This window comes from Crinia signifera, chromosome 2, assembly GCF_055691185.1.
Source record: "Crinia signifera chromosome 2, ASM5569118v1, whole genome shotgun sequence".
In the NCBI taxonomy this organism is placed as follows: Eukaryota; Metazoa; Chordata; class Amphibia; order Anura; family Myobatrachidae; genus Crinia; species Crinia signifera.
In genome coordinates, this window is record NC_139218.1 from 83,658,616 (window position 1) to 83,685,627 (window position 27,012).

At 46.1% G+C, this 27,012-nt stretch overlaps 1 protein-coding gene across 9 annotated transcripts in view; it reads right to left on the reverse strand.

Moving 5' to 3' along the window:
• CDKL5 (cyclin dependent kinase like 5) overlaps positions 1-27,012 on the reverse strand; it is a 325,745-nt gene that overhangs the window by 134,746 nt on the left and 163,987 nt on the right. For all 9 annotated transcript variants that reach the window (XM_083172507.1, XM_083172502.1, XM_083172506.1 and 6 more), the window contains one exon: positions 13,026-13,071. In XM_083172507.1, coding sequence (XP_083028633.1) covers positions 13,026-13,071 — 46 coding nt within the window. The remainder of the gene's footprint in view (positions 1-13,025; positions 13,072-27,012) is intronic.

The window sequence follows — 27,012 nt, forward strand, 5'->3', positions numbered from 1 at the left end:
TCAAAACCTGCTGAAGACACCAGTTTCTGGGTAGATCTTACAGCCACAAAAGCGTGGTCATGCCTAGCAACAACAGCGGTGTTAAAGCCACGAGGAGCACAGACTGACCATCAGGTATGACAGGCTGAGGATGCTGTATAGCCGCGCGGACAGCAGCATTGTGTGAACTTAGGAGGGAATGCTGAACGCACTGAACGCAAACAGTATTGTTGTAAACTGGGCCTGTAGCACAGTGGTAGCTTGGAAAAACACTTAAGTGGTAAGAATGTCCAGATCTGCCAGATCGTGACAGGCAGAATAGGGAGATTGATATTCTGGGTCCTTGAGCAAGGGGCAGAAGGAAGGAAGAAAGTAGGAAAGTATAAATTATGTATGCATTATTAGTGGATGTATAGGCAGGCTCGGAAATACATGTTATATAGCAGCCATTAAGTAGCATTAATATTAAGCAATAAACTTTTCTGATCTTTCAAAAATCACTGACATACTGTATAGCATATTACATAGAACATGACCGAAGTAAAGATGCAACTTTGTGCAAGCTATTATTCCGGGCTGATGAAAGCTTATAGGTTATACAATCTAAATGAGCATTATTTCTTATAATATATGAGTATTTGCATTGGGGACAAAAATGTAGATATTTAAATATTTTAGTGTCATTTTAGTAACACATGATTAACACATGATTCGGTAACCATTTACCTTTTAATGAAAGAATGGGAAGCAGAGGCGGTTTTAGACCTCATGGGGCCCTAGGTAAGATACCGGTTTGGGGCCCTCCTCCCTCCCACAATTCATAGCACTATATTTTTGCTGATGATTGTAGGTGGTATCGGTAGAGTACCTTGGCGGGTGCACAGTCTACGGTACTTGTGAGTTATCCGGGCTGCCGATTTTTTCATCGCGCCCGAAAAATCGTGGGCATCGCATCGGTCGCGGCCATTATAAGGGGCCGCGATGCGACCGACGCGATGCCCATGATTTCCCATAGACATTAATGTTAAAAGACGCGATGGACCCGATTTCCCATAGACAGCAATGTTAAAATTATTACAGAAATGTTAAATGATGTGCAAAATAAAATGGCAATGTGAAATGGGCCAATATGGCCATTTCACATTGGATATGTTTTAAAAAAAAAAAGTTTCATGGCCCCGTTAACGCCACCCCGCTATTGACGCCAACCCGAATCGTGGCGAGCTCAGCAAGCCCGCGAGGGGCGGCGGTACGCGTCCTCCGACCTTTTCATACCCCTACTATCCACGTCGGCGTGGAGTTGAGAATAGAAAGTGTGGCGAGCGCAGCGAGCCACCGAGCCCGAAGCGTGGCGAGCGCAGCGAGCCCCGCGAGGGGACGCGGACACCTGTGAAGCCCGCGAGGGGACGCGGATACCTGTGAAGGTATCCGCGGCCGCTCGCCACGCTTCGGGCGCGCTGGCTCGCTGCGCTCGCCACACTTTCTGTTCTCAACTCCACGCCGACGTGGATAGTAGGGGTATGAAAAGGTCGGAGGACGCGTACTCGCTGCGCTCGCCACGCTTCGGGTTGGCGTCAATAGCGGGGTGGCGTTAACGGTCGTGGGTGGCCATGAAACTTTTTTTTTTAAAACATATCCAATGTGAAATGGCCATATTGGCCCATTTCACATTGTCATTTTATTTTGCACATCATTTAACATTACTGTAATAATTTTAACATTACTGTCTATGGGAAATCGTGGGCATCGCGTCGGACGCCTTATAACGGCCGCGATGCCCACGATTTGGGGGTAAATCGCAGGCATTGCGTCGGTCGGGTGTCCTTAAGTTTACTAAACTTAAGGACAAAATCGGCAGCCCGGATAATTCACAAGTACCCAGTCTACTGATAAATGCTCCACTGCATGACCAACGGCATTGCGTACAAATCTGAATCAGGCTCTCTGTCTTTTGGAAAAAGGTTAAAAGGTCCATACACTGTGACTATACCCAGCGTGTATGGACAGCGATGATGTCAATCATCGATGCGGGGAAAGCCGCTCAGTGCATACACACTGAGCAGCTTTCCCCCTGCCCGGCGCTGACGGAGGGGGGGAGGACGGCGTTGCATTAGGGAGCACTATGCAAAGCCGTCCTAAAAGCCGCTCATCTGCTGGTATAACCAGCAGATGAACGGCATTCCCCGCGATGTTGCGGGAGCGCGCAGCAGCGCTCACCGCTCATTGCCGGGCCATACACACTGGGCGGGTTTGAGCTGAAAGCCGCTCAAACATGTAAATGGTACTTCCTCATCTTTGCGGCCACCGCTACGTCAGTTATGTTAGCCGCTACTTAACCGCTATGTAAGGAGCACCTCGTCCCCTTGCGGTCTCGTTTTGCTTGCCACGCTTTGGGCTCGGTGGCAACGCTCTGCTTTGTTCGCCACAACTTTACTAAAGGTAATACATGGTGGCGTGGACACAGGAGGGCGGCGTGGACCCAGGGTGGTGGCGTGGACCCAGGAAGGTGTACAGTACATAAGTTCTGTAGCGTAAGCAATGGCCGCAAAGGTGAGGAAGTACTGAATAAATAAATATACAGAAATCAATGAACCACAATGAGATATGAATTTTGATTTATGCATCTAAGCTAGTAGTTCTATCCTTTAGGTCGCCAAATGGCCTAAAATGGACAAACAGTAAAAAGACATGTTTCAACTGCCCCTTTTAATATATTATAAAAGGAACATTTAAATTCAGACTAACAACATCCAGGTGTGTCACCATAACCCTCCTTAATCATCTTAACTTTTATGTGTGATGTAATGAAGAAATCTACTACAGACACTACAGGCTAATCTTTTAAGTGTCTTGTAATACCCACAAAGCAACAAAAACCTTTAATGTATTATTATGTGGTTGAACAAATCTGAGTTTCAATTTTAAATTAGTGCTCCTCAGACTGCAAAATTGCATCTCAGCAGTAGTATGTCATGTTCTCTGCTTTTCTTCAATCTGACCATGTAAAAAAAAAAAAACAGATTTTATTAATAAAATGTACTCATAAACGACTCAGGGGCATATTTATTAAACCTGCTGAAGTGATTAAGTAGACAGTGATAACACACCAGCCAATCAGCTTCAAGTTACAGGCTGAGTTTGGAAAATGATAGTTAGGCTAAACCCACACCTTGACAAAGGGGCATAACCACCCCAAAACGTGGGAATGGTATTTATTACACTTTGAAAAAAACTTCCCCCGAGTGCCGCTGTTTGTTTCTTCTCGCATCTATTTATTGACTATGATATATATCATCCATAATCAAAGGATAATACCAAAGACAAGAATTAACTGCAAAAAAGTTTGGTTTTAATGTTTTATGTATGTGTCAATAAATGTATTTTACATGAAAGAAAAATCTTAGTGTGTACAAATTGGACAAATAGGGATTGGGAGAAACAGAAATTAGTTCAACTCTAAATTTATGTAAGGGCGCCATATAACACTATTGTAGGGTGATTTGGATTGTGGGGTTCTACTAGTAGAGGACCAAGTGTTATAGGCGACCGAGAGTCAGCATTTAGCGCAATTCTAGAGATTTTGTGTGATATATATATATATATATATATATATATATATTATACACTAAACATCAGCACTCACCTTTCCTAGTTTTGGGGTGCCCTATGGCTTGTGACCACATTGTTTAAACAGAAATTGTAGGGGCTCTGCACTCTAAATTAACTGATAATAATAATAAATAGTGGAGATTTAGTTCATGAATTGATCAATGCATTTAAGCCTGCAGCCCCCTTCACAGGACCCCACTTTTCTGCAGGTCCTAACACTATCCCTCAAAATGGCTACAATACACATAGCTATCACATCAATGTTTGATTCCAGGCATGCTATCTGGTCTAAAGCTCACAGCAGACTATGCTTTTATAGGTGAGCAGTTACCAACACACCTGTCACTAATCATCTAGAATTTATTCTTATATGCTGTTGGTTATTTTCCTGTCGTAAATTAAGCCTGGAATTCAGGACTGACATAATCTTGGATGAAGTAGGCACTCACCAAATGAATTATAAAGAAATGGTTATTCCATAAGATATGGCAACAATTGTCGATGTTTCGGTCCACCACAGGGACCTTTGTCAAGACAGCAGTGATATAACAAATGGACCCATAGCACCAGGTAGTGTACACACACAGTGCACTGGGCCATTATTTATGGATGTGATCCCTTAATTTTTACCACACCCACTTCCTGGTTGGTAACCAACCGGAAGTGGGCAAAAAGTGCTATAAGTGCTCAACCTACCAACTTAACATATGGCTCAAAAGTATTGTAAATAGGCGTACAGCCAATATTAAATTACTCATTAAAAAAACACCGCTATCAACCCCGCTATCAATGCAATGCGTTCCAGTCTAATGGAACGCATGTTTCCGCCGGATGTATGTCAATGCACTGACGTCCGTGCGTCTAAGGCAGGGAGAAAAGCGGCAGGCTGTCGCTTGCCGGAAGTGATATGAATTCCACAGTCGTGAAGCGCATCACTGACAGGGGATAATACAGAGTATTATGATTTTTCATCATATTAATGAAATTGTAATCCCATTCCTCCTCTATGTACTACCCTTCTGCATCCACACACTGCTGCATACTTATTTTCCATTGGCCAAAGCCATACTTTAGCTCATTATGGGCTAAATGTATCAAGCTTCAAAAAGTGGTAAAATGGAGAGTGATAAACAGCCAGCCAATCAGCTCCTACCTGTCATGTTACAGGCTGGGTTTGGAAAATAACAGGTAGGAGCTGATTGGCTGTTTGTTTATCACTCTCCATTTTATCACTTTTGTAGCTTGATACATCTGGCCCTATCTATTATCTCAACAGCTCTATCATTTTTTTTATTTTTTAGAGTTACTGATTCAAAACAGGTTCCCTTGGGTACAGATTCGACTTTATTTCTTTATTTAGAACAGCTTTGGTTGAAAATTATTTAAATTAATTCATTAGTGGGTAGATGTATGGATCAGTGATAAGGGAGGAGAAGTGATAAAGGGGCAGATGTACTAATCTGCCTATAACGTTTTGAGAATAACGAGTCCCGCTTCTCCAGCATAACGTGGAGAAGCGGGCAAACGTTATAGGCAGATGTATTAACCCCCCCAAAGCCGATAAGGAGAGCCGTTATCCCCAGCGTTAACGGCTCTCCTTATCGGCTCCCTCGCCACCCCGCACATGCGCAGTCGCCGTCGCCCCCCCTGCCCGGCTTACTGGGCATGCGCGAGATCTCGCTAAAACCGCGAGATCTCCAGCGCAGCCCAAGCCAGACGCAGGGCTAGCGTTGTCCCCATAGTGGGGGATAGGACAACGCTAGCCCTGAGCTGGCGAAGCGGCCGGGGTGAATTAACGCCTTGAAGACGTAATCCCCCCCAGTTAACCAGCGTTAAGTGCATTTTTGCACTTAACGCTGGTTAATACATCTGCCCCAAAGTGCCTGGTACGTTATCACCGGCCAATCAGCTTCTAACTGTCCCTTTTTAAACCCAGTCTGGGGATTTTCACTTATTCTTTATCCCGAATATCAACACAGTTGACTAAAGTGCACCGCTTCCCCTCGCATGGCTAGCTGCGCTCACCATGCTTTGGGCGCGGTGCCTCACTACACTCGGCACACTATTCTATTCTCTCACCACGCCCTAGTGGATGGTAGGGCATGAAATACCGCCTGTCGGCACATGTCGGCTAAAAAAATAACCATGCCGACCTTTTGACTGTTGACCTAGCCCATGTCAAGCTAATGTCACTGTCGACCTAACCTCATGTCGATCTTCAGACATGACTACCTTCAGTGGTCAACCCAATGCATGTCGACCTTCCCCTTGTCGACCTAGTGACCATATACCCTCCAAAATTATATTCCTTTAACAATTAATTGCATGCAACTAGCTAGCTAATTTATAATAATAATTAAAGCTAATTAGTGTTATTTAAGGGCTGAACACTGATTATATTGGTTTGTTATACAAATGAATGTATCCTGTGTTCCACTTTTGCTACAATGTATACATTTTAGCTCCTTAGCAGGCAACTCCTGTAAAAAAAAAAAAAAAGAAAACCTTTTGCAACCACCTTCAATAGAAAATGTATATTGCAGTTGAAGCGGGGACCAGGAAGTGGGTGGTACCTGACCATATTTGGAATATGTGTGTATGGGAGACATTACCAACCAGAAACTATAAGGGGGTGCAATGAATCAACACACACACACACACACACACAAACTCACTAGTAAACATGCATTATGGGCAGGGCAGGCTTGCTGGAGGGGCCCGGCAGGGGCCCTGGTCCGACCCCTCCCTTCCCCCTCCGTTTGTCCCGGGCAGCAACAGCAGCACACACTTCTACAGCATGAGCTGTGCTGACATCAGGCTCAGCATGAGCATCTCACTGACAGCGTGCCAGTTTAAGCACATCACATGCTGTAGGTGTGTGCTGCTGCTGCTGAGTTTAGAGTTATTACAGTTTTCTTTCTCCCCCCTCTAAACATTTTTGGGGCGTGGCCTTGCACAGGAGGTGGCCACACCTCCCACACTTAGGCCACTCCCCTAAAATGTTACCGGGGCCCGGCATTCCTCTCGGCTACACCGGTTATGGGCCAATGCTAAAAATCACAGTGGCACCTTAAGAGTACACCCCTGTAATCATTTGTAAAGCTTTCCCTTATGGGGACCAGGTTTTTGGTCCCCACACCGCATGAGGTCCCCACGACTTGACTGTGTAAACAGATTCCGGTCCCCACAATGTGATAAATACCAGAACACACACACAGTATATATATATATATATATATATATATATATATATATATATATATATATATATATATATATATATAGAGTCCAGAGTATCGGCACTCACCCCTTGTAAATATAGATTAGCCCCGGGTGCCTTCTTCGGCAGGCAGGTAGTATAGCAATAGTAGTATAGCGGCACTCTCGGGAATTAACGACACAAACACAGCAATATGCTTAACGTTTCAAATCTTGTTAGGATTTTTCATCAGAAGCAACTTAGTGAGTGTACAAAAACAGAATAAATACCTGATCCAAGACGGTGCACAGCCGGTCAATCACGACTGCTACTTCCGCCGGCATCCACGTGTAGAACTCGGCACTTACTGATGACGTCACCAGCGTCCATCAGCTGCTAGGTGACGGGTGTGTCACGTGACCTCCTATTACCTGCAACTAGGTTGCCTGGCAACATCCCAGTATACCGGAACTACGTAGTGGCCGGCGTCCATCAGTTGCCGGGAGACCAGTATCTACAATAAACAAATATGTGTAAATATATAAAAACACACAATAAACAGTTCCTGCTTGAGAAAAATGTCACACAATTAATAAACATAGGCAATAGATAGTTTAGAGAGCGATAATACATTACAAAAATATCAAAGATAGGAATTATCTATCTAACTGGCTCCCTAATTTTACATGGGAGAAAGAGTTTAAATATCCACAAAAACTGATAGAAAATGAGTGACCGCTGTAGATAGCTAGAAAAAACTATTGAAATTGAGCTGCTCATTTAAGCCATGTGGACTGACTGTGCCCAGTGTGTATATCCACCGAGCCTCCCTCTGAAGGAGGATTCTTGCTCGGTCTCCACCCCTAGGGTTAACTGGTACCCCATCAATAATTTTATATCTGATTGAGGCAGGGTTATGTTTCATAAGACGGAAATGCCTTGCTACAGGCTGTTCCGTATCCTTGCCCTCCGCTGCTAGCCTAATGGCACTTCTGTGTTGGGCCATTCTCTCCTTTAGTTTACAAGTGGTTTTGCCCACATAGGCAAGGCCGCAGGGGCATTTTATAAGATATATGACATAGGTGGAGTTGCATGAATATACCTGTTTAACTTTGTAGATTTTACCTGTTCGGGGGTGGGAGAATGTGTCACCTGTTTCTAAAAAATTACAGGTGGCACATCCCAGACAACGATAGTTGCCTGGTTTTTTTGTTAAAAAATGGGCTGTTGGTTCCTTTTTTGCTTTCATGGGCCCGGTTTTAACAAGCCAATCCCTAATACTTTTATTCTTGCGATAGCAAGGGACAAGTGTAGTGTCCTTAAGAAGGGGAAGTTCCGGATCCATGTTGACCACTGGCCATAATCTTTTAGCTCTGCCCATCACCTTCCTGTTAGAGTCCGAAAAATCTAATTTTTTAGAAACAGGTGACACATTCTCCCACCCCCGAACAGGTAAAATCTACAAAGTTAAACAGGTATATTCATGCAACTCCACCTATGTCATATATCTTATAAAATGCCCCTGCGGCCTTGCCTATGTGGGCAAAACCACTTGTAAACTAAAGGAGAGAATGGCCCAACACAGAAGTGCCATTAGGCTAGCAGCGGAGGGCAAGGATACGGAACAGCCTGTAGCAAGGCATTTCCGTCTTATGAAACATAACCCTGCCTCAATCAGATATAAAATTATTGATGGGGTACCAGTTAACCCTAGGGGTGGAGACCGAGCAAGAATCCTCCTTCAGAGGGAGGCTCGGTGGATATACACACTGGGCACAGTCAGTCCACATGGCTTAAATGAGCAGCTCAATGTCAATAGTTTTTTCTAGCTATCTACAGCGGTCACTCATTTTCTATCAGTTTTTGTGGATATTTAAACTCTTTCTCCCATGTAAAATTAGGGAGCCAGTTAGATAGATAATTCCTATCTTTGATATTTTTGTAATGTATTATCGCTCTCTAAACTATCTATTGCCTATGTTTATTAATTGTGTGACATTTTTCTCAAGCAGGAACTGTTTATTGTGTGTTTTTATATATTTACACATATTTGTTTATTGTAGATACTGGTCTCCCGGCAACTGATGGACGCCGGCCACTACGTAGTTCCGGTATACTGGGATGTTGCCAGGCAACCTAGTTGCAGGTAATAGGAGGTCACGTGACACACCCGTCACCTAGCAGATGATGGACGCTGGTGACGTCATCAGTAAGTGCCGAGTTCTACACGTGGATGCCGGCGGAAGTAGCAGTCGTGATTGACCGGCTGTGCACCGTCTTGGATCAGGTATTTATTCTGTTTTTGTACACTCACTAAGTTGCTTCTGATGAAAAATCCTAACACGATTTGAAACGTTAAGCATATTGCTGTGTTTGTGTCGTTAATTCCCGAGAGTGCCGCTATACTACTATTGCTATATATATATATATTTATTATATATACAAACTAGTAAGCCCGAGACACACAAATGGACACTAGACAGATATACAGTATACAGTATATACATGTGATATGCTGCTTTAGGATCCAATAACCTTTGTTTTCTATCCATGTTAAAGGTGTAAATAATGGAGCTATATCACTCCAGAGAAGCAGTACACATGCACGTCGTTCCAAGGCAATAACATCTCTGTTACTCAGTAGGACTTATTTGTCCAGGCCCCTACCTACCTTAATGGCCTTTACTGAATTGCACCCCCACTCATTTTCACTCAAACATACAATGCAAATTAATGGTCATTGTTTCGTGCCTCATGTATACAATTTAGTACAATTATGTACAAGAAATAATGTGTCATTGTGGGATGAAGAAAAGTACACACAAGTGTGGGCTATGACACAATCATCCAGTAGAGATATTCTGACATTTAATCATTTGTACTGAGCACTGGCTGTACTATATATGGAACATTTCATTATGGTGCATGAGGGGTGAATGCCAGGTATACTTCTAGTACCACCATAGGCGTGCGCAGCCCATTTTCTTAGGGGGTGCACCATTGGAGGGGCGTGTCCATCGCCGCCTACTGGGCGTGTCCATTGCCGCCTACTGGGCATCAATGCAAACTAAATAGAAGGTGACTTATTTATGTATATGCACTTCAGCGTGAATCATTCTCCCACACATATACTAGACACAGGGACATTGCATGCCGAAGGCAAGCTGCAAAAATCTACACTGTAATGCCCATTACACATAATGGCACTCACTGTAATGCCCATTCCACATAAAGCCACACACCATAATAACCATCACACATAATGCCACACACATTAATGCCCATTCTACATAATGCCACACACAGTAATGCCCATCACACATAATGGAAAACACAGTAATGCCCATCACACATAATGGCACACACAGTAATGACCATCACACATAATGGCACACACAGTAATGCCTATCACACATTATGCCACCCAACATAATGCCCATCACACTTAATGCCACACACCATAATGCCCATCACACATGCCACACAAAGTAATGCTCATTCCACATAATGCCACACACCGTATGGCATTACGGACATTACACATTTTGCCAGGGCTTGCCAATTTTTTGTAAAATAGGGACAGTTCACGCCAAACATTTACACCGTGATGCCTATTACACGTCACACACCCATTACACAGTATACCACATGCCATAATGCCTAATACATGTTATGTCACACACCATAATGCCCATTACGCATCACACCGTAATGTCCATTACACATTACGCCACACACCGTACTGTCCATTACACATTACGCAACACACCGTAATGCTGATTACATGTTGCGCCTCATACTGTGATGCCCATTACCCCTCACACCATGATGCCCCTTACACGTTACGCCTTAGACCGTGATGCCCTTTACACATCACGCCTCATACCATGATGCCCATTACATCACACACCGTAATGCCCATTACACATTACGTCACACACCATAATGCCCATTATATGTTGCGCCTCACATTGTGATGCTCATTACACGTTGCACTTCACACTGTGATGCCCATTACATGTTGCTCCGCACACTGTAATGCCTATTACGCCTCAGACCATGATGCCCCTTACATGTTACACCACAGACTATGATGCCCATTACACATTATTTGACATACGTGATGCCCATTACACATTATGCCACATGCCTTAATGCCCATTACATATTATACTACACACCATAAGGGCTATTACATATGATGCCTCATAAGTATTGCTTACCTACATGTTAATTGCTAGGGGTTTCATGCTTGATGTCAGGGTTTGGAGGGCTCAGGAGGTCTCTGGTACAGCACACGCAGGGCTGGAGCACAGTATCACAGCACTTGCCATTAACTTACTGGGGCAGTGGTCTGGACATACTGGGACTGGCTGGACATGGACAGGCAACAATCAGTGTAGCCAGATGTCGGCCAGCCTTGTAAATTTAAATGTTGCCGGTTGCTTCCCCAGTGTCCTTCTTTAGCTTCTGCGCATGCGCCAGACACACTGTGGATGGGGACAGAGTGCCATGGAGAGGGGGACAGAGTGCTATGGAGAGGCAGTGTCAGAGAGAGAGGGCAGAGTGCCATGGAGAGGGGGGGCAGGAGAGAGAGAGAGAGGAGAGTGCCATGTAGGGGGGGGGGGGGGAGCAGAGTGCCATGGAGAGGGGGGGGGGGTACAGAATGCCATGTAGAGGGGGGATGGGACAGAATGCCATGGAGAGGGGGGACAGAGTGCCATGGATAGGGGGGGCAGAGAGAGAGTGGGAGCAGTGTCTGGGAGAGTGGGGGCAGAGTGCCATGGAGAAGGAGGGCAGAGTGCCATGGAGAAGGGGGGGCAGAGTCAAAGAGAGAGAGGAAGAAGTGTCAGGGAGATAGGGGGGGAAGTGCCATGGAGAGGGGTGGGGAGCAGAATGCCATGGAGAAGGAGGGGGCAGAGTAGTGCCATGGAGAAGGGGGGGGGCAGAGTACCATGGAGATGGGGGTCAGAGTGCCATGCATATGGGGGGGGGGGTAGTGTCAGGGAGAGGGGGGGCAGTGTCAGGGAGAGAGGGGGCAGAGTGTCATGGCGAGGGGGGGCAGACTGCATGGAGAGGGGTATCAGTGTCAGGGAGAGCAGAGTGTCTTAGAGAGGGGGGGGCAGAGTGTGTGAGAGAGGGAGAGTTTTAGGGAGAGGGGCAGGAGGGAGAGCACACTACCTGTCCTTGTGTCCTGAATTGAGCTGATCAGATGGGGGCGGGCATTTCGCGGCATTAAGCCCCGCCCCCTTTCTACCCGCGAATCGCAGAACTCTCCCCCTCTGAGCGGCTGCAGCTTTGTGGTGACTGGGGACTTCCTCCCAGACCAGCGGCCACTAGTAGGAGGTGCTGCAATTGTGCGGGGGTGCCAGTCATTAGGAGGTGCCTGTGCACCCCTGGCACCCCCCGTGCGCACGCCTATGAGTACCACTCTCTTGCTCATATTCATTTTAACCTTTTGAGTGCCAACATCTCAGCGAGAGATGCTAAAAATGTCTACTCAAATATGCCAGTCGCTCACATTTGTTATATAAATTCAAATAAAACATGTGTAGAAAAAAAAAAATATTTCCCTTATAAGGAAAATATTACAAGTCATTATGGCGAATACAATTGTTTGCTTGGCAATGTTTTACACCTATTTTGACAAATTCACTTGGCACTCAAAGGGTTAATTAAAAAAAAATATGCAAAATTGTGGCTGTCTATTATTAAATAAACTCTTTGGTTTTTATAACATCATTACATGAATAATTATAGAGATTTTGTTTTTTGCAATGTAAGCATAAAGGGGTGATGGTGACATCATCTCTGCTGACAGGGGACCAACCAGTGAAGCATCCCACAATAACACTGACAGAAGTGTAAAAGCATTAAAGGGTCTATTCATTCTATATTCAAATAAAGGCAAAAAACAGGGTAAATCACAGGGTCACTGTTCTGTTATGCCCCTTTCAGACCGCACTTAAAAAACAGTATTTTGCCGATTTTTAACTGTTTTAAAGCGGTAATCTGTGCGGTCTGAAAGGTGCAGAACCACTTTACCATTTTAAAAAGCCGTTTTTGCAAAACGGTTAAAATGGAGGGTCCTACCCGTAACCCCCCCCCCCCCCCCAAAAAAGGCACTTAAAGGGTAATATACCGTTTAAGAGATGCGGTGTGAAAGGGGTTTACCGTACATAATCCATAGTAAATCAGACGTGAGATAGCACAGCACATAGCCCAGCATGACACATACCTTCACTGTCTTTAAATTTCTTGATTGCCACAATCTCCTTTGTTTCCTGAAACAATAACAGAAAGGCACAGTTACATATTTATCCTGTTATAATGACATGCAAATTATATATTGTAGAACAGAAATGGCGGCTCTCGCAGACTTGTATAGAAATCATTCCTTTATGTGGTCAAAAAAAATGCAGTACAATGTAACGTTTTGGGGACAAGCCCCGTTTTCAAGGTGCAGGAGTGACAAAATACAAAGAAGTATTTTGTCACTCCTGCACCTTGAATACGGGGCTTGTTCCCGAAACGTTGGATTGTATTGCATGTTTTTTTAACCACATAAAGGATTGATTTCTATACAAGTCTGCGAGTGCCGCCATTTCTATTCTACTGGATTTAATTTCATTAGAATGCTCGGCAGCCGCTGCAATAGCAAGGATTGAGTGTCGGTCCTTCCCCTGGATATATATATATGTATATGTGGATTATGCGCCTTGATACAATAGCCCCGCAAGGCTTGAATGAGGCATCAGGATTGGGAGCATTTTTGCACTAAAAATGTATATATAAAAAAACATAATATATTATAATGATCGATAAATATTCTTTATTCCGATTTTAGTGTTGAAAAAAAATCTTTCTATACAGTATGATGATTGCCCTGTACTAGATATGATTGGATAGACTAAAAACCGGTCTTGTTGCTATTATTGGAAAGTTTTTTTTCCCTAGGGAAGCCCCGTATTTATACATATCCCTGGATGAGTGTATGGATTCCTGGACAAAATATATATATATATACTAGGTGATTCATCGCGCCCTACGGGCGCTCTTCACACCGGCGTAAGGGGCTACGCCCCTTAATTTGTGAACATTTGTATTGTGAGAAATATGGTTAGAATTGTATGAAAGATGCCCTGTATTGCAGCTTCTGGCAGTGGGTGAGGGTCCAGCGTGGCAGCACAGGAGTACCGGACGGTGGCCCTGAGTCAGTGTCTCCTCCTACTGGGTGGGAGTTAGGGTGCATGAGAGCAGGAGGCTGGGATATGAGGCATGATAGGGGTATGTGGGCAACACAGCGTCAGCGATTACCCAGTGGTGGAAGTTACGGTTCAGGAGAGCAGGAAGCTGGGTAGTGATAGGGGTGTGTGGGCATACGGGGGACTAAAGAGGGTGGTGGACACTGTGCAGCTTCTGCCAGTGGGTGAGGGTCCAGCGTGGCAGCACAGAAATACAGGAGTCAGTGTCTCCTCCGACTGGGTGGGAGTTAGGGTGCATGAGAGCAGGAGGCTGGGCGGTAAAGCATGATAGGGGAATGTGGGCAACACAGGGTGAGCGGGTCTCCACTGGCGGAAGTTACGGGGCAGGAGAACAGGAGGCAGGGCAGTGTCCTCCCACATTGATGGCAAAAGTATTCAACATCGGCCATAAACCATCGATTATTTGAAAATCATTGATGGTCGATGGGCATCCCTAGAACTGGAGGAGGGTGGGGGACAGTATGCAGCTCCCGGCAGTGGGTGAGCATCTCCTCCCACTGGGAGGGAGTGAGCGTGCATGAGAGCAGGAGGCTGTATAATAGTGGTATGTGGGCAAGACATTGATAAAAGTTGTGGCGCTGGTGCAGAGGGCAGTGGGGAAACCTGCAGTGCGGCAGCCAGGACCGGATTTCCCACCTAGGGGCGGTACCTGCTTGTGGTGGTACAGGATCCCCCATTGTCACGGGGGTACGTGAAATGCGGGAGCGGGGGCCGCGGTGGTCCGCTGGGGGGTGGAATTGTCGGAAGGGGGTCTGGGGGGTCTGCAAATTGCGGGAGGGGGGGTGGTGTGTGGGGATCCGCGGTTAGCGGGAGGGGGCGGGGGTCCGCAAATCGTGGGCGGGGGCGCGGGGGGGCTTCAATCGTGGGAAGGGGGGTCCGCAAATTGCGGGAGGGGGGTTGTCGGGGTTAGTGAATTGCGGGAGGGGGGGTTGCGGAGGTCCGTGAATTGCGGGAGGGGCGCGTGGGGTGCCGTGAGTCAAGGGGGGGTGGTGAGGGGGTCCGTGAATCACGGGAGGGGTCATGAATCGCAGGAGGCGGGGGTCGTGGGGGGGCTGCGAATCGCAGGAGGGGGGGTGTGGGGGGTTGCCGTGAATTGCATGAGGGGGGCGTGAATCAAAGGAGGGTGGGCGCAGGGGGGTGGTGCGGGGGTCCGTGAATTGCGGGAGGGGGCATGAATCGCGGGAGGGGGGGTCGTGGGGGGTTCCGAATCGCAGGAAGGGGGGTATGGGGGTGCCGTGAATTGCGTGAGGGGGGCATGAATCGCGGGAGGGGGGGTCCCCGAATGTGTGAATTACGGGGCGGTCGCAAATCGCGAGAGGTGCCGAGGGGGCCCGCAAATCGCGGGAGGGGGGCGCTACGGGGGGTTTCGTGAATCGCGGGAGGGGGGGTCGTGAGGGGTTGCGAATCGCAGGAAGGGGGGTGTGGGGGGTGCCGTGAATTGCGTGAGGGGGGCATGAATCGCGGGAGGTGGGGTCCCCGAATGTGTGAATTAGGGGGCGGTCGCAAATCGCGAAAAGTGCCGAGGGGGCCCGCAAATCGCGGGAGGGGGGCGCTACGGGGGGTTCCGTGAATCGCGGGAGGGGGCGGCGCGAATTGCGGGAGGGGGGTCGCAAATCATAGTAGGGGGGGGGGGTGCCGTGAATCGCGGGAGGGGGGGTCGCGGGGGGCCCTTTTAATGCCTGGAGGGGGGGTCGCAGGGGTCCCGCGAATCGCGGGAGGGGAGGATGCAGGGGTCCTGCGAATCGCGGGAGGGGGCTCGCGGGAGGGAGGGGTCGCTGGGGTCCCGCGATTTGCGGGAGGGTCGCGGGGGTCCCGCGTTTCGCGGGAGGGGGTGGTCGCGGAGGTCCAGCGAATCGCGGGAGGGGGTGGTCGGGTCTGGGACGGATATTAGACAGCACTTACATCGACAGCCATTACATCGACACCATTAGTTCGACAGCTCAATAGGTCGACATGGTTTTAGGTCGACATACCATTAGGTCGACATGTCATTATGTCGACAGCTCATTAGGTCGACAGCTCATTAGGTCGACAGCTCATTAGGTCGACATGTTTTTAGGTCGACACTGCCATTAGGTCGACAGAGTCTATGTCGACAGTCAAAAGGTCGACATGGGTTTTTTCACTGTTTTTTGGCCGAAATGTCGACACAGTCGACATGGACACAGTTTTAAGTGTACCGCAGCCGCTCGCTATGCTTCGGGCACGGTGCCTCGCTGCGCTCGGCACACTATTTTATTCTCCCACCACACCCTAGTGGATAGTAGGGCATGAAATACCGCCTGTCGGCACATGTCGGCTCAATAAACAGTGAAAAAACCCATGTCGACCTTTTGACTGTCGACCTAATGGCAGTGTCGACCTAAAAACATGTCGACCTAATGAGCTGTCGACCTAATGAGCTGTCGACCTAATGAGCTGTCGACCTAATGACATGTCGACCTAATGGTGGATGGTGGCTGTGGAGTAATGGTGGATGGTGGGCGTGTACTGTAGCCCTGGCTGGGCGGGGGGAGGTGATGTCAAGGGGGTGGAACGTCAGACACATGAAAGTGAAACTGTTCTACACAGGAACGTTCTCCACAGGGGTTGAGTGACAGATCTGGCTAAATATATAAGAGATATATATATATATATATATATATAGCAAAGTGGTATGACCTCTGCGCCTTCAGTGTTTTTACACAATTCGTGATACAGTAATCCTTCTCAAACATTGATATATGCGTACCAGCAAGTAGGTGGGTGCTCGCATGTAGCAATGTCTTTCAATCAGACGATGTCACTCCTTCATCTTTTCTCCTGTCGGCACGTCTCAGTGGACCATTCCGGACATGGGAAAAGTGGCAGGAAGGATTTATTAATATAAGTGCTTATTTAGTGACTTTGAAAAAGGTTTTTCTCATGAGTGCTTTGTGCATGAGAAAAATAGTTAGGTGAACTACGCCACCTTGTGGTGTATACAAAAATACACGTGTGAATCACCTTGTGAAAAAAATAGATTAACTTTCTTAAAAGTCAGACTCACACTCGGAGTATCTCGGTTCTGGTATCGTTTCCAGCAAGTGTTCTCCAAGAGCCTTAAAACCAAAAAAGTCTCCCAGAGAGGGAAGAACTCATAGCGTGATATTGCTTTTGTAAAAAGTACATTTATTCAAAAAACAACATATAGCGGTTTAAAAATACATAAAAACAGTAACAAGTGAACCCGTACATAGGTAAAAGAATTTGTAGCTTATCTGGTATTGATGCCAGTAGGGGATGGAGAGGTAATTTACCTCTCCATCCCCTACTGGCATCAATACCAGATAAGCTACAAATTCTTTTACCTATGTACGGGTTCACTTGTTACTGTTTTTATGTATTTTTAAACCGCTATATGTTGTTTTTTGAATAAATGTACTTTTTACAAAAGCAATATCACGCTATGAGTTCTTCCCTCTCTGGGAGACTTTTTTGGTTTTAAGGCTCTTGGAGAACACTTGCTGGAAACGATACCAGAACCGAGATACTCCGAGTGTGAGTCTGACTTTTAAGAAAGTTAATCTATTTTTTTCACAAGGTGATTCACACGTGTATTTTTGTATACACCACAAGGTGGCGTAGTTCACCTAACTATTTTTCTCATGCACAAAGCACTCATGAGAAAAACCTTTTTCAAAGTCACTAAATAAGCACTTATATTAATAAATCCTTCCTGCCACTTTTCCCATGTCCGGAATGGTCCACTGAGACGTGCCGACAGGAGAAAAGATGAAGGAGTGACATCGTCTGATTGAAAGACATTGCTACATGCGAGCACCCACCTACTTGCTGGTACGCATATATCAATGTTTGAGAAGGATTACTGTATCACGAATTGTGTAAAAACACTGAAGGCGCAGAGGTCATACCACTTTGCTATATGAACTTTCTTGGTCCTACGGAAATTAGGACAAATTGATGACCTCCGACGACACAGTCATAATTTCTGGAGTGTTTTTTCACTTATGTTATTGTACATTGTAATTATCATTTACAGTGTGTATTGTTAAACTGTAAAACACTGGGAGAACACTGAGTAAGTGTTAGCGCTGTTAGTGCACCACACACCCTATATATATATATATATATATTCATTCATTAGATACAATGTTACCAATGCAATTGAATTACTACTATTACATAAAATACAATGTATATTATTGTCTACGGTTTGCTATTAATCCATGTCAACCTTTTGACCATGTTGACATATGTTGTCAACCTACTGACTGTTGACCTAGACACTGCCTATTAGCCATCTGCATACAAGAAGGAACATAACCATAGGTCACATAATTCAGTGTAATTCCATAATAGCAGGTGCAGTATACATCTTAAGCTGGCCATACATCGGAACGACCTGCATACAACCTGATCATATGCAGGTCATAAGAGCGATCGAACGAGTGATCATATGTGCTTTAAAAGGATATACGATCTTCTTACGACAGCAAGCAAAGACGATGGATCATACGTGCAGCACATATGGTCCAATGATCGACCTCTTGAGCCGTGGAACTGCGAATCGTACCGATATTCCTCACGATGTGCACACAATCCATCTTGAGATCATTCTAATGTACAGTATGACCACCTTTACTTTCAGAAAATGACCCTATTTGGTACCTAGAAGCAGGGACGTGCAGTCAGGGGAGGCAGGGGAGGCAGAGCCTCCCCTGTCATAATGATGAAAATAATAAAAAGAAGATATTTATATATCTTCTTTTATTATTTTCATCATTTCTACCTCTCCGGCTGCCTCCCACTGCTGCATGTGAGAGTGGGAGGCAGCGGGAGAGGTGCCTCCCGCTGTTAACATTAAAACTCCGGGCAGCGGGGGGCGGGTAGGGGTGGGCAGGGGGCAGGGTGCAGCAATGGGCTGTAAAAGCCCATTGAAAATGAATGGGGAAGCGGCACTTATACTGATGCCGCAATGACAGGGGCACCAGTATAAACACACGCCCCCAGATGTGATTGGGCCAGCAGATCTAGTGCTGGATCCGCTGTCCAATCACATACATGCAGGGCCCTGGAGAGGAGATGCAGCAGTGCAGGCAGCGGGGAGTTCGGCGCCTGCAGGGAGAAAGCAGATGTCACTCGCCCATCTCACCGCCGAGAGGACTGGCCGCCGCCACCGCCGAGGACAGGTGAGTCTGCCGGGTGGTGGGAGGGGGGGGGTGCATATGTAGCACCGCCATGTCCGGGGGGGGGGGGGTGGTGGTGGTGAGGTCAGTGCCTCCCCATGCAATGACCTCACTGCACGTCACTGCCTAGAAGGTACAGTATACTGCTGCATTCTGCTTTTAGGATCTATCCATGAAAAAAGTGGAAGCGATATTGATGAAAATGTTGGTCTGGCCGGAAAATGTATATAGTGGAAATAAAAATAGAAAAAAAAAAGCCATCACCTCCTTCATTACCGTGTACTTTTCATTTTTGTATGTTTGTTTTTGATAACATGGTTGTCTGTGCGTATACTGTATAAATGTAATTACCTGCATAATAGTGTGACTAGATGGTGCAGAAGCTGCACTAATGGAAGAATCAGATGACATCTAATTGCTAGAAAAGGTGCATTCACGGTGCCCCAATAATTACAAGGAACATGGTTTAATACAAATAAAATAAATCATCCTGCTACATTAGCAGAGGAACAGAACAAACAAAAATGTTAGCTACAAGGTTGGTTCAATAAACACTAGACATTACACACTAGACAAGAAAGTAAAATATATGGCTCAGCAGGGGCCTTCTTTCCCTATCTCGTCTAGTGTGTACACTCATCATCATTAACCATGGGCTTCCGGGCATTTTTAATGACCCCCTCCTTCGTCTGAACATTTCATTGCCCCTGCTCACCCCGTCACCACTACCTCCCTGCCGGCATCTTGCCGCCGCCAATATTGGCGGTGGTGTAGATCGTGTAGTGTGTGTGGATCTCAAGTAAGTTAATAAAACCTCTCACATCTGCAGTGTTCTCTGTTTATTCTAATTTCCTTCGGCAAGTTACACACTCGCTGGGACGTTCATTAAGGGGAGGGCTGGAGGCACCGGAAGGGGTGGGGCTAAATGACTGGAACCCAGACCTACTAATAAAAGCTTTTTCACTGTGTTGGGGACAGGGACTAATGATGAGACAGTTTGGCTCCACCAAATTCTCATAATTTCATCTGAGGGACATAGCTAGAAGCAATCACTTAATTCCCTCAGAATATCTAGCACATGCATTTGTATTGTCCCACCTAGACTATTGCAAATCTTGCCCTGTGACCTGCTTGCTGGGATTTATTAAGGGATTACCTTCCTTCTTCAAGAGGAATTTTAGTCCATAGGAGGTATCCTTGGAGGGTCACATCAATGGGGGTACTGGGTCTGCCAGTAGACTGTAGTAGCTATCCTCCAATCTACGCGTTTCAGTCTCTAGGGCCTTATTCAGGATGTGGAGTGGCGTATTAACCAGCTTCCCCAAAAGTACTTTTACAAGTAAATGTGATATAAACCCCATTATCGGGTTTTTAACTGCATTATTGAATGCATTAAAGCCGTTTGCGTCAATAATTGGATGTTAGTGCATAACCCCATTATCTGTAAGGGTCTAACCCTGGTTGACAGTCCCGAGTCTGCAACCCTGCAACCGTTATTGTTGTTGATCCTGGTCATGCCTAAAAGGAGCTGATTGGCAGGGCCCAATTCAGACCTTCTCGTTTACGGAGCCTAGCGAGCAGGTTAACGTCACCCTGCTGAACACCCCCCCCCCCTGGCTGAACGCCACCTCGCTGAACACCCTCCCCTGGCTGAACACTCAAGTGCATGGCTGCGAATGTGCATATAAGTTCACATTGCGGCTGCACAGAGGAGAAATCATTCGATGGTTACTTACCATCAAATTACTTCTTCTCATGGGGCCGGTGCTCACAGCCGCAGGGTGACTAAGAAGTCACTCGGCAGCTACAGTATCTCCAAGCACCCACAGTAAGCCAAAAGACCCGGAGTAACTGGAAGAATGACTGGAATATCTGATGTAAAGGGTGACGACCAGTTAATACCTATGTTTGAACAGGGATATATGTGAAGCTGGTGTCAGCACTGCTGCCCGCCGGTGGCCCCGCCAGCTGCACTTACCTGTCAGGGGCGCCGCGTGGTGGTGCTGCGGGTGGTCTTCTCCTTCCCGTCGGCTGCCAGCGGTGGCTGGGGCTCCAGTTGCGGTGGTCTCCTCTGGGTCCTCGGTTGGGGTCCCGGCCTCCGGGGTTGCGGGGGAGCACGGGTGTCTGCCCACACTTGCGCCTCACCTGGGCGCCGCCATCTTGCCCATAGGTCAGCTGACCCAAACGGACCAATGAGGTCCCTTTCCAGCCCTCCAGCTGTAGCTGATTGCCTCAGAAGGCAGTAGGTATAAAAGCCAGTCAGCTGCAGCAGTCAAGTGCCTGAGCAACTCTCTAGTTGCTGTGACTGCTAGCTTCCTGCTACAACCTCAGTGAACTACTCCTCAGCTCCAGGCTCCTTTGTTACTTGTCCAGCGTCCCTGTTGGTTCCATCGGTGAAGTCCGATATTCTGCATCCGAACCATCGGTGAAGTCCGACACTCTGCATCCAAACCATCGGTGAAGTCTGATACTCTGTGCCTCCCTCAACCCCAACACCAGCCTACCCCTCTAGTATTCGTCTAGCGCAAACTACAGTTCCTCTACTAAATTCCAGTCCAGTTCCGGTTCCAGATATTCCAGACTCATCACTCAGTCCCGTTCCAGCTCCGGTCATCCAGTTCTATCAACCCACGGTAGTTTTCACTGCCATTCTCTATTCATGAGAAAGAGCTATATACATCCTCCGCGCTTCACGTCCAGCCAGTACCTGCGCCAGGAACAGGTAAGCCTGAGTCACAAGTCGTGACAGCTGGAAGACCCAGTCAGTGTAAGCCCTAAGACCCGGATCGCTGGAAGACTCATTGTAAGGTCTGGGGTTTAGTGAAAAGCCTGAGTCACTGGACGCTGGAAGATCTGGTGTGAAGGGTGACCATGTGTGAGGGAATTACCATGTGTAAACTGGGACACTTTCAGGAAACTCCGGCTTCAGGCTTTGGTCTCCCGGGTTTCCCGGGTCCTAGCTGCGTTGAAGCCGGGGTTTTATGTCTGAAAGGGCTATAAAGCACTATGCATCTTTTCTGTAGGCATAGTTTATGCAAATAACGCCCATGCAAACCAGCATGTAATGAATGTACAATATCTTTCGCAAGTACGCATATATCATACACTGCAGCTGTATGCATCTCACCATATTTCTGAGCACATTCAAATTCTGCATTGGCCTTAACATAATCAAACCAATCTGAATATCATGCAGACATTGGTGTTTGATCCCAGTGCTGGCAAACCACTGATGTCACCCAAAGAATATCAAGTATACTTGGTATTAAATAGATGACAATAAAAAGTAACTTGAAGAGAGTGAATTAAATAACCCAATATATATTTATGGCTGAAGTCACTATGGAAACAAAATTTCTCGAAACCCATGAATTATTTCTTATCCTTAGGAAATGAACAACAATTCCATATTGCCTCAGCTGTGCAGCTGCAAGACTGAGAAGGCTCACACTGCTTTCGGCATCCAAAATTGAGCAAACGATCCTGTGACAGGAAACCTTCAAAATAAATATAAGCTGCTTGTGGGGAAGAATTTCTGTGCAGATGAATGAAATGAAACCTACTGACCGGCTATGGAGGGATTATGTGTATGTATGGTCCTTACAGTTTTACCAAGACAGCCAAGAGTCTTTTCTGTTACAAAAAGGTAACATCCAGTTCCCCAACCCACTTAGAATATAGGGACTGATTCAGTATGGGTTGTAGTTTTGAAGATTCGCAAAACTACAAAGCCACAGCGTTCAGCTGCAGGGGACCACCCAGCACAGGGCAAGGCTACTGCGAGCACTGGGTCTCTCCCTGCAATGTGAATGCAAGATATTGCTATAATGCAAGTGCTTTGATATTAAGCACAGCCTTGCTCCATTGTCTGGACTGCATCCCCGCAATGCCGACGTACTGCCCCCAAAACAACATATCACCTCCTCCCGACAGCCCTTAGATCGCAGTTTCAGTGCTCGTGCATGCACGCTCTGGTGTGCAAGCCTGTACAGAAGTGCAAAAATTGACAAGTAGTGATTTCCGCACTTGTACAATGGGTGCTGATTTAGCCCCTTAAGGTCTCCATAAATTATGTGATTTGGGCCTGATTTCACCCAAATCCGGGCCGAGAAAGCGGTTAAAATCAGGTAAAATCGCACGCGATTATCCCCGATTTATACTATAATTAGTCTTTGGATTTTTGAGACCCAAGTGCATGATTTTGCATTTTTGGCATTAAACTGTAGTTGCCATGCTCTTGACCATTCCTCTAATCTACTTAGATCCTCAATCATTGGTTTTACCCCCCCTGGTGTGTCTTCCAGACATGCAGATATATCCTCAGTCACCTAGGGCAGTGGTTCCCAACTTTTTTATCTCCCGAACCCCTTGATTAGACTTTTAATTTATGAGTACCCCCTCATCTCAATTTGAAATATCCACAGTACTTACGAGTGTAGTGGAAGTGAGCAGTATGCGTGTACTAATGCCTGTCCTTATATTAAGGAGTAGTGGAGGAGTAGTATGCAGTCAGGAATCCTCTGAGTCTGGCCGCTGGCTGTGTACTGTCATCAAGGTTCCCACTAATGCCTGTAGGATTAATGCCACTGATTTCTCGGCTGCTGACACAGGGCAGATGTTTGAGGGCAGCATAGGTAGCTCCTAGTGGATTGCTGGTCAGGCAAAAGCACAAGGAAACAGTAATGACGCTGCAGACAGAACCAAAAGTGACACAACTTGTCATCTTCTGCCGCCATCATAAGACTTTTCCTTCTTCCGCCATTACCAATGTTATTTTCAAGTACCCCCAATTGGTCTGCAGAGTACCCCCAGGGAAGAATGGGAAGAAATACTTGTCATCTTCTGTATATTTTAAATTTGATACATTTTTGCTATAAAGGGATTGGTATAAAGTCACATAATAATAAACATGAGGCATGGCGTGGGTCGCTTGTATCGGGCCTCTATCTATTGCCTCAGATTAATGACAAATGGGTAAATGAATAAGCCTTGGAGAGAGACAAAGTATCAGCCAATCAGCTCCTATTTGCCATGTTACAGGCTGTGTTTAAAAATGACAGTTAGGTGATTGGTAGTTTGTCTCTCTCCACATTATCGCTCTCCATGATTTAGTACTTCTGCCCCTGAGAGAAGTGCATGAAATGCCATTGTTAGTGTCCAGGGTACCCTTGCATTGTACATTTGTCGCATTAATCCCTATGCACACTACACGGCTGATATAGTTAACATTATATTGCCCGTACACACTAAACGGTATATCGGCCGCCACCGTCATCAGTACCCACTGAATATGCAGGTCGTTTGGCTATATTGGCAAATAGACCTGCATGTTCAGTAGATATCACTCATCATTAATGATGCCCAGGAGAGCAAACCATTAATGATATTGAGTGTCCACACTAGATGATATTGTGAACAATATCGCTCAGAAGCCCATTTCTGTGCGATATTGCTAACAATATCGCCTGGTGTGTATGGCCTTTAGAAATAGACTCTGGTGGCTTTGAGTAATTTGAGGATAGGTGTATGTGGACCCATCTGTATTTTGGAACAATTAAACTGTATTAATAAGACAACTCCGGTCCAATGATTGAGAATAATAATGCCTCATTGCACCTTAGCTGGAATGTCCTGCTACTGACATCAGAACAAAGATACATTTTCCAAGGTAACATCACTTTTGCCCATATATTTTCATTTGCTAAACGTTTATTAAATACTATAGTGAGAACAAACCCTATTATAACTGGGTATATCTTCTGGAGTATTCCAGAACTAGATGTCCTCTACCGGAACTTACAGCAGCTGCCTGAAGGTGCAGCCTATCCTGGGAGATAATAGCTAAAAATAGATGTGGTTTAAAGAGACTGACTAAAGGCAATGTCCTAGAGCAAAAAGATAGATGAGGCAGGGGGCTAGTAATTGCTCAGGAACAGCAAATGGTGGATCTAAATGAACACAAATTTTAACATAAACGATGTTCCATTTAAAGCAGTTGTACAGTACCATACCATCATGGGTAAGCTGCATAAAAGGGCTTAATAATTAATGTTTGTGCCAAATTCCGTCTAACCGCCTTCTGTTATCGCCATTATTTGTCGCAATGACAGTTGAAGTATCATGGCTATTTAAGAAGAAAATGTTCCAAATACAGCAACTCTATATGTATAAAAGGCCATCCTGGCAAAGAGTTACAAGTAGCATTATAGTTTAAGCGTGAGCAAGAGTGGCCATAGGAGATTTGAGATATTTCATGCAGAATGGGTTGGGATCATTTGGTCTACAGCAGGATGATGGACAGTCATTAGGTCGGCACCATGGGAAAAGGTCGAAATGGGTCTAGGTCGACATGGGAAAAGGTCGACATGATTATAGGTCGAAAGGTCATTAGTTCGACAGGTCGTTAGTTCGACAATGTCTAGGCCCACACTCAAAAGGTCGACATGGGTTTTTCACAGTTTTTTTTACCTGAATGTCAACACAGTCAACATGGACACAGTTTAAAGTGCACCGCATCCCCTTGCATTGCTTGCCGCGCTCGCGATGCTTCGGGCACACTGTTTTATTCTCCCACCATGCCCTAGTGCAATGGTTCCCAACCCTGGTCCTCAAGTACCCCCAACAGTGCACGATTTCCAGGTCACCGGGCAGGTGCACTCATTATTCAGGCACATTTGAAAAGATCCACAGGTGGAGCTAATTATAGCACTTGTGATTCTGTGTGGAGACCTGGAAAACATGCACTGTTGGGGGTACTTGAGGACCAGGGTTGGGAACCACTGCATTACAGCATTACAGCATTACAGTCATTATGATGAATAAAAAAATGTTTGTTTGACAATTTTCACATCTATTTTGACAAATTCACTTGGTACTTGAAGGGTTACACCCAGCTATTAGTTTCATCACTCTGGGGGTACTGTTTCAAACCTTGGAGAGTGATAAAATGGAAAGAGATAAGAACCAACAAAGCTGCCTGTAAAATGGCAGGTAGAAGCTGGTACTTTATTTATCTTCAAGATTTGACATACTGTATATCCCCTTTATCTTAAAAACTTGCTAGGCCAAATTATTTGCAAATACTGTTCTGCATTATGGCAACATGGATGGTGTAATGGTTAGCATGGCTGCTTCACAGCACTGAGGTCATGACTTCAATCCCATTAGGCCAGGGTTGCCTACTTTTGAAAAATCATTTCAGGGAGAAAAGTAAAAAGCCAGGGGGCGGGCCTTGCGTCACCAGGGGGCGGGCCTTGCGTCGCCAGGGGGCGGGCCTTGCGTCGCCAGGGGGTGATGCAATATTTTGATAAGCATGCAAAAAAAATTGGGTTTGTGCACAGTAGTACTGCCCATTACCCCATGTAATGCCCATTGCATCACATTGTGTCCAATACAGTAATGCCCATTGGAGCACATTACATTCCACACAGTAAGGCCCACTGCACAATATACCCCATAGAGTAATGCCCACCAGTCCCTGCTGGTGGGGGAATGTGGGTGGGGATGCATACAACTGCCATACAAGAAGTGTGGACAGGGTCTGTCTTCAATTTTTTTTTAAAAGTCACTAGATGTGGCAGTGACAGTAGGAAGCAGGTTTACAGTTTACTGCAGCCTGACTGGGTACAGGAGAGCGATAGGCCCACAGATATGGTAAAGCCTGTGGGGGAGAGAGAATTTCATCATGCTTTACCACCTCGGTCCCACCGCTGCTCACTGTTAAGCTAGAATATATATCCCTATGCATTTGCTTAGTTTGTCCGCTGAGGCACTGACTGAGGTAGGTGTAGGG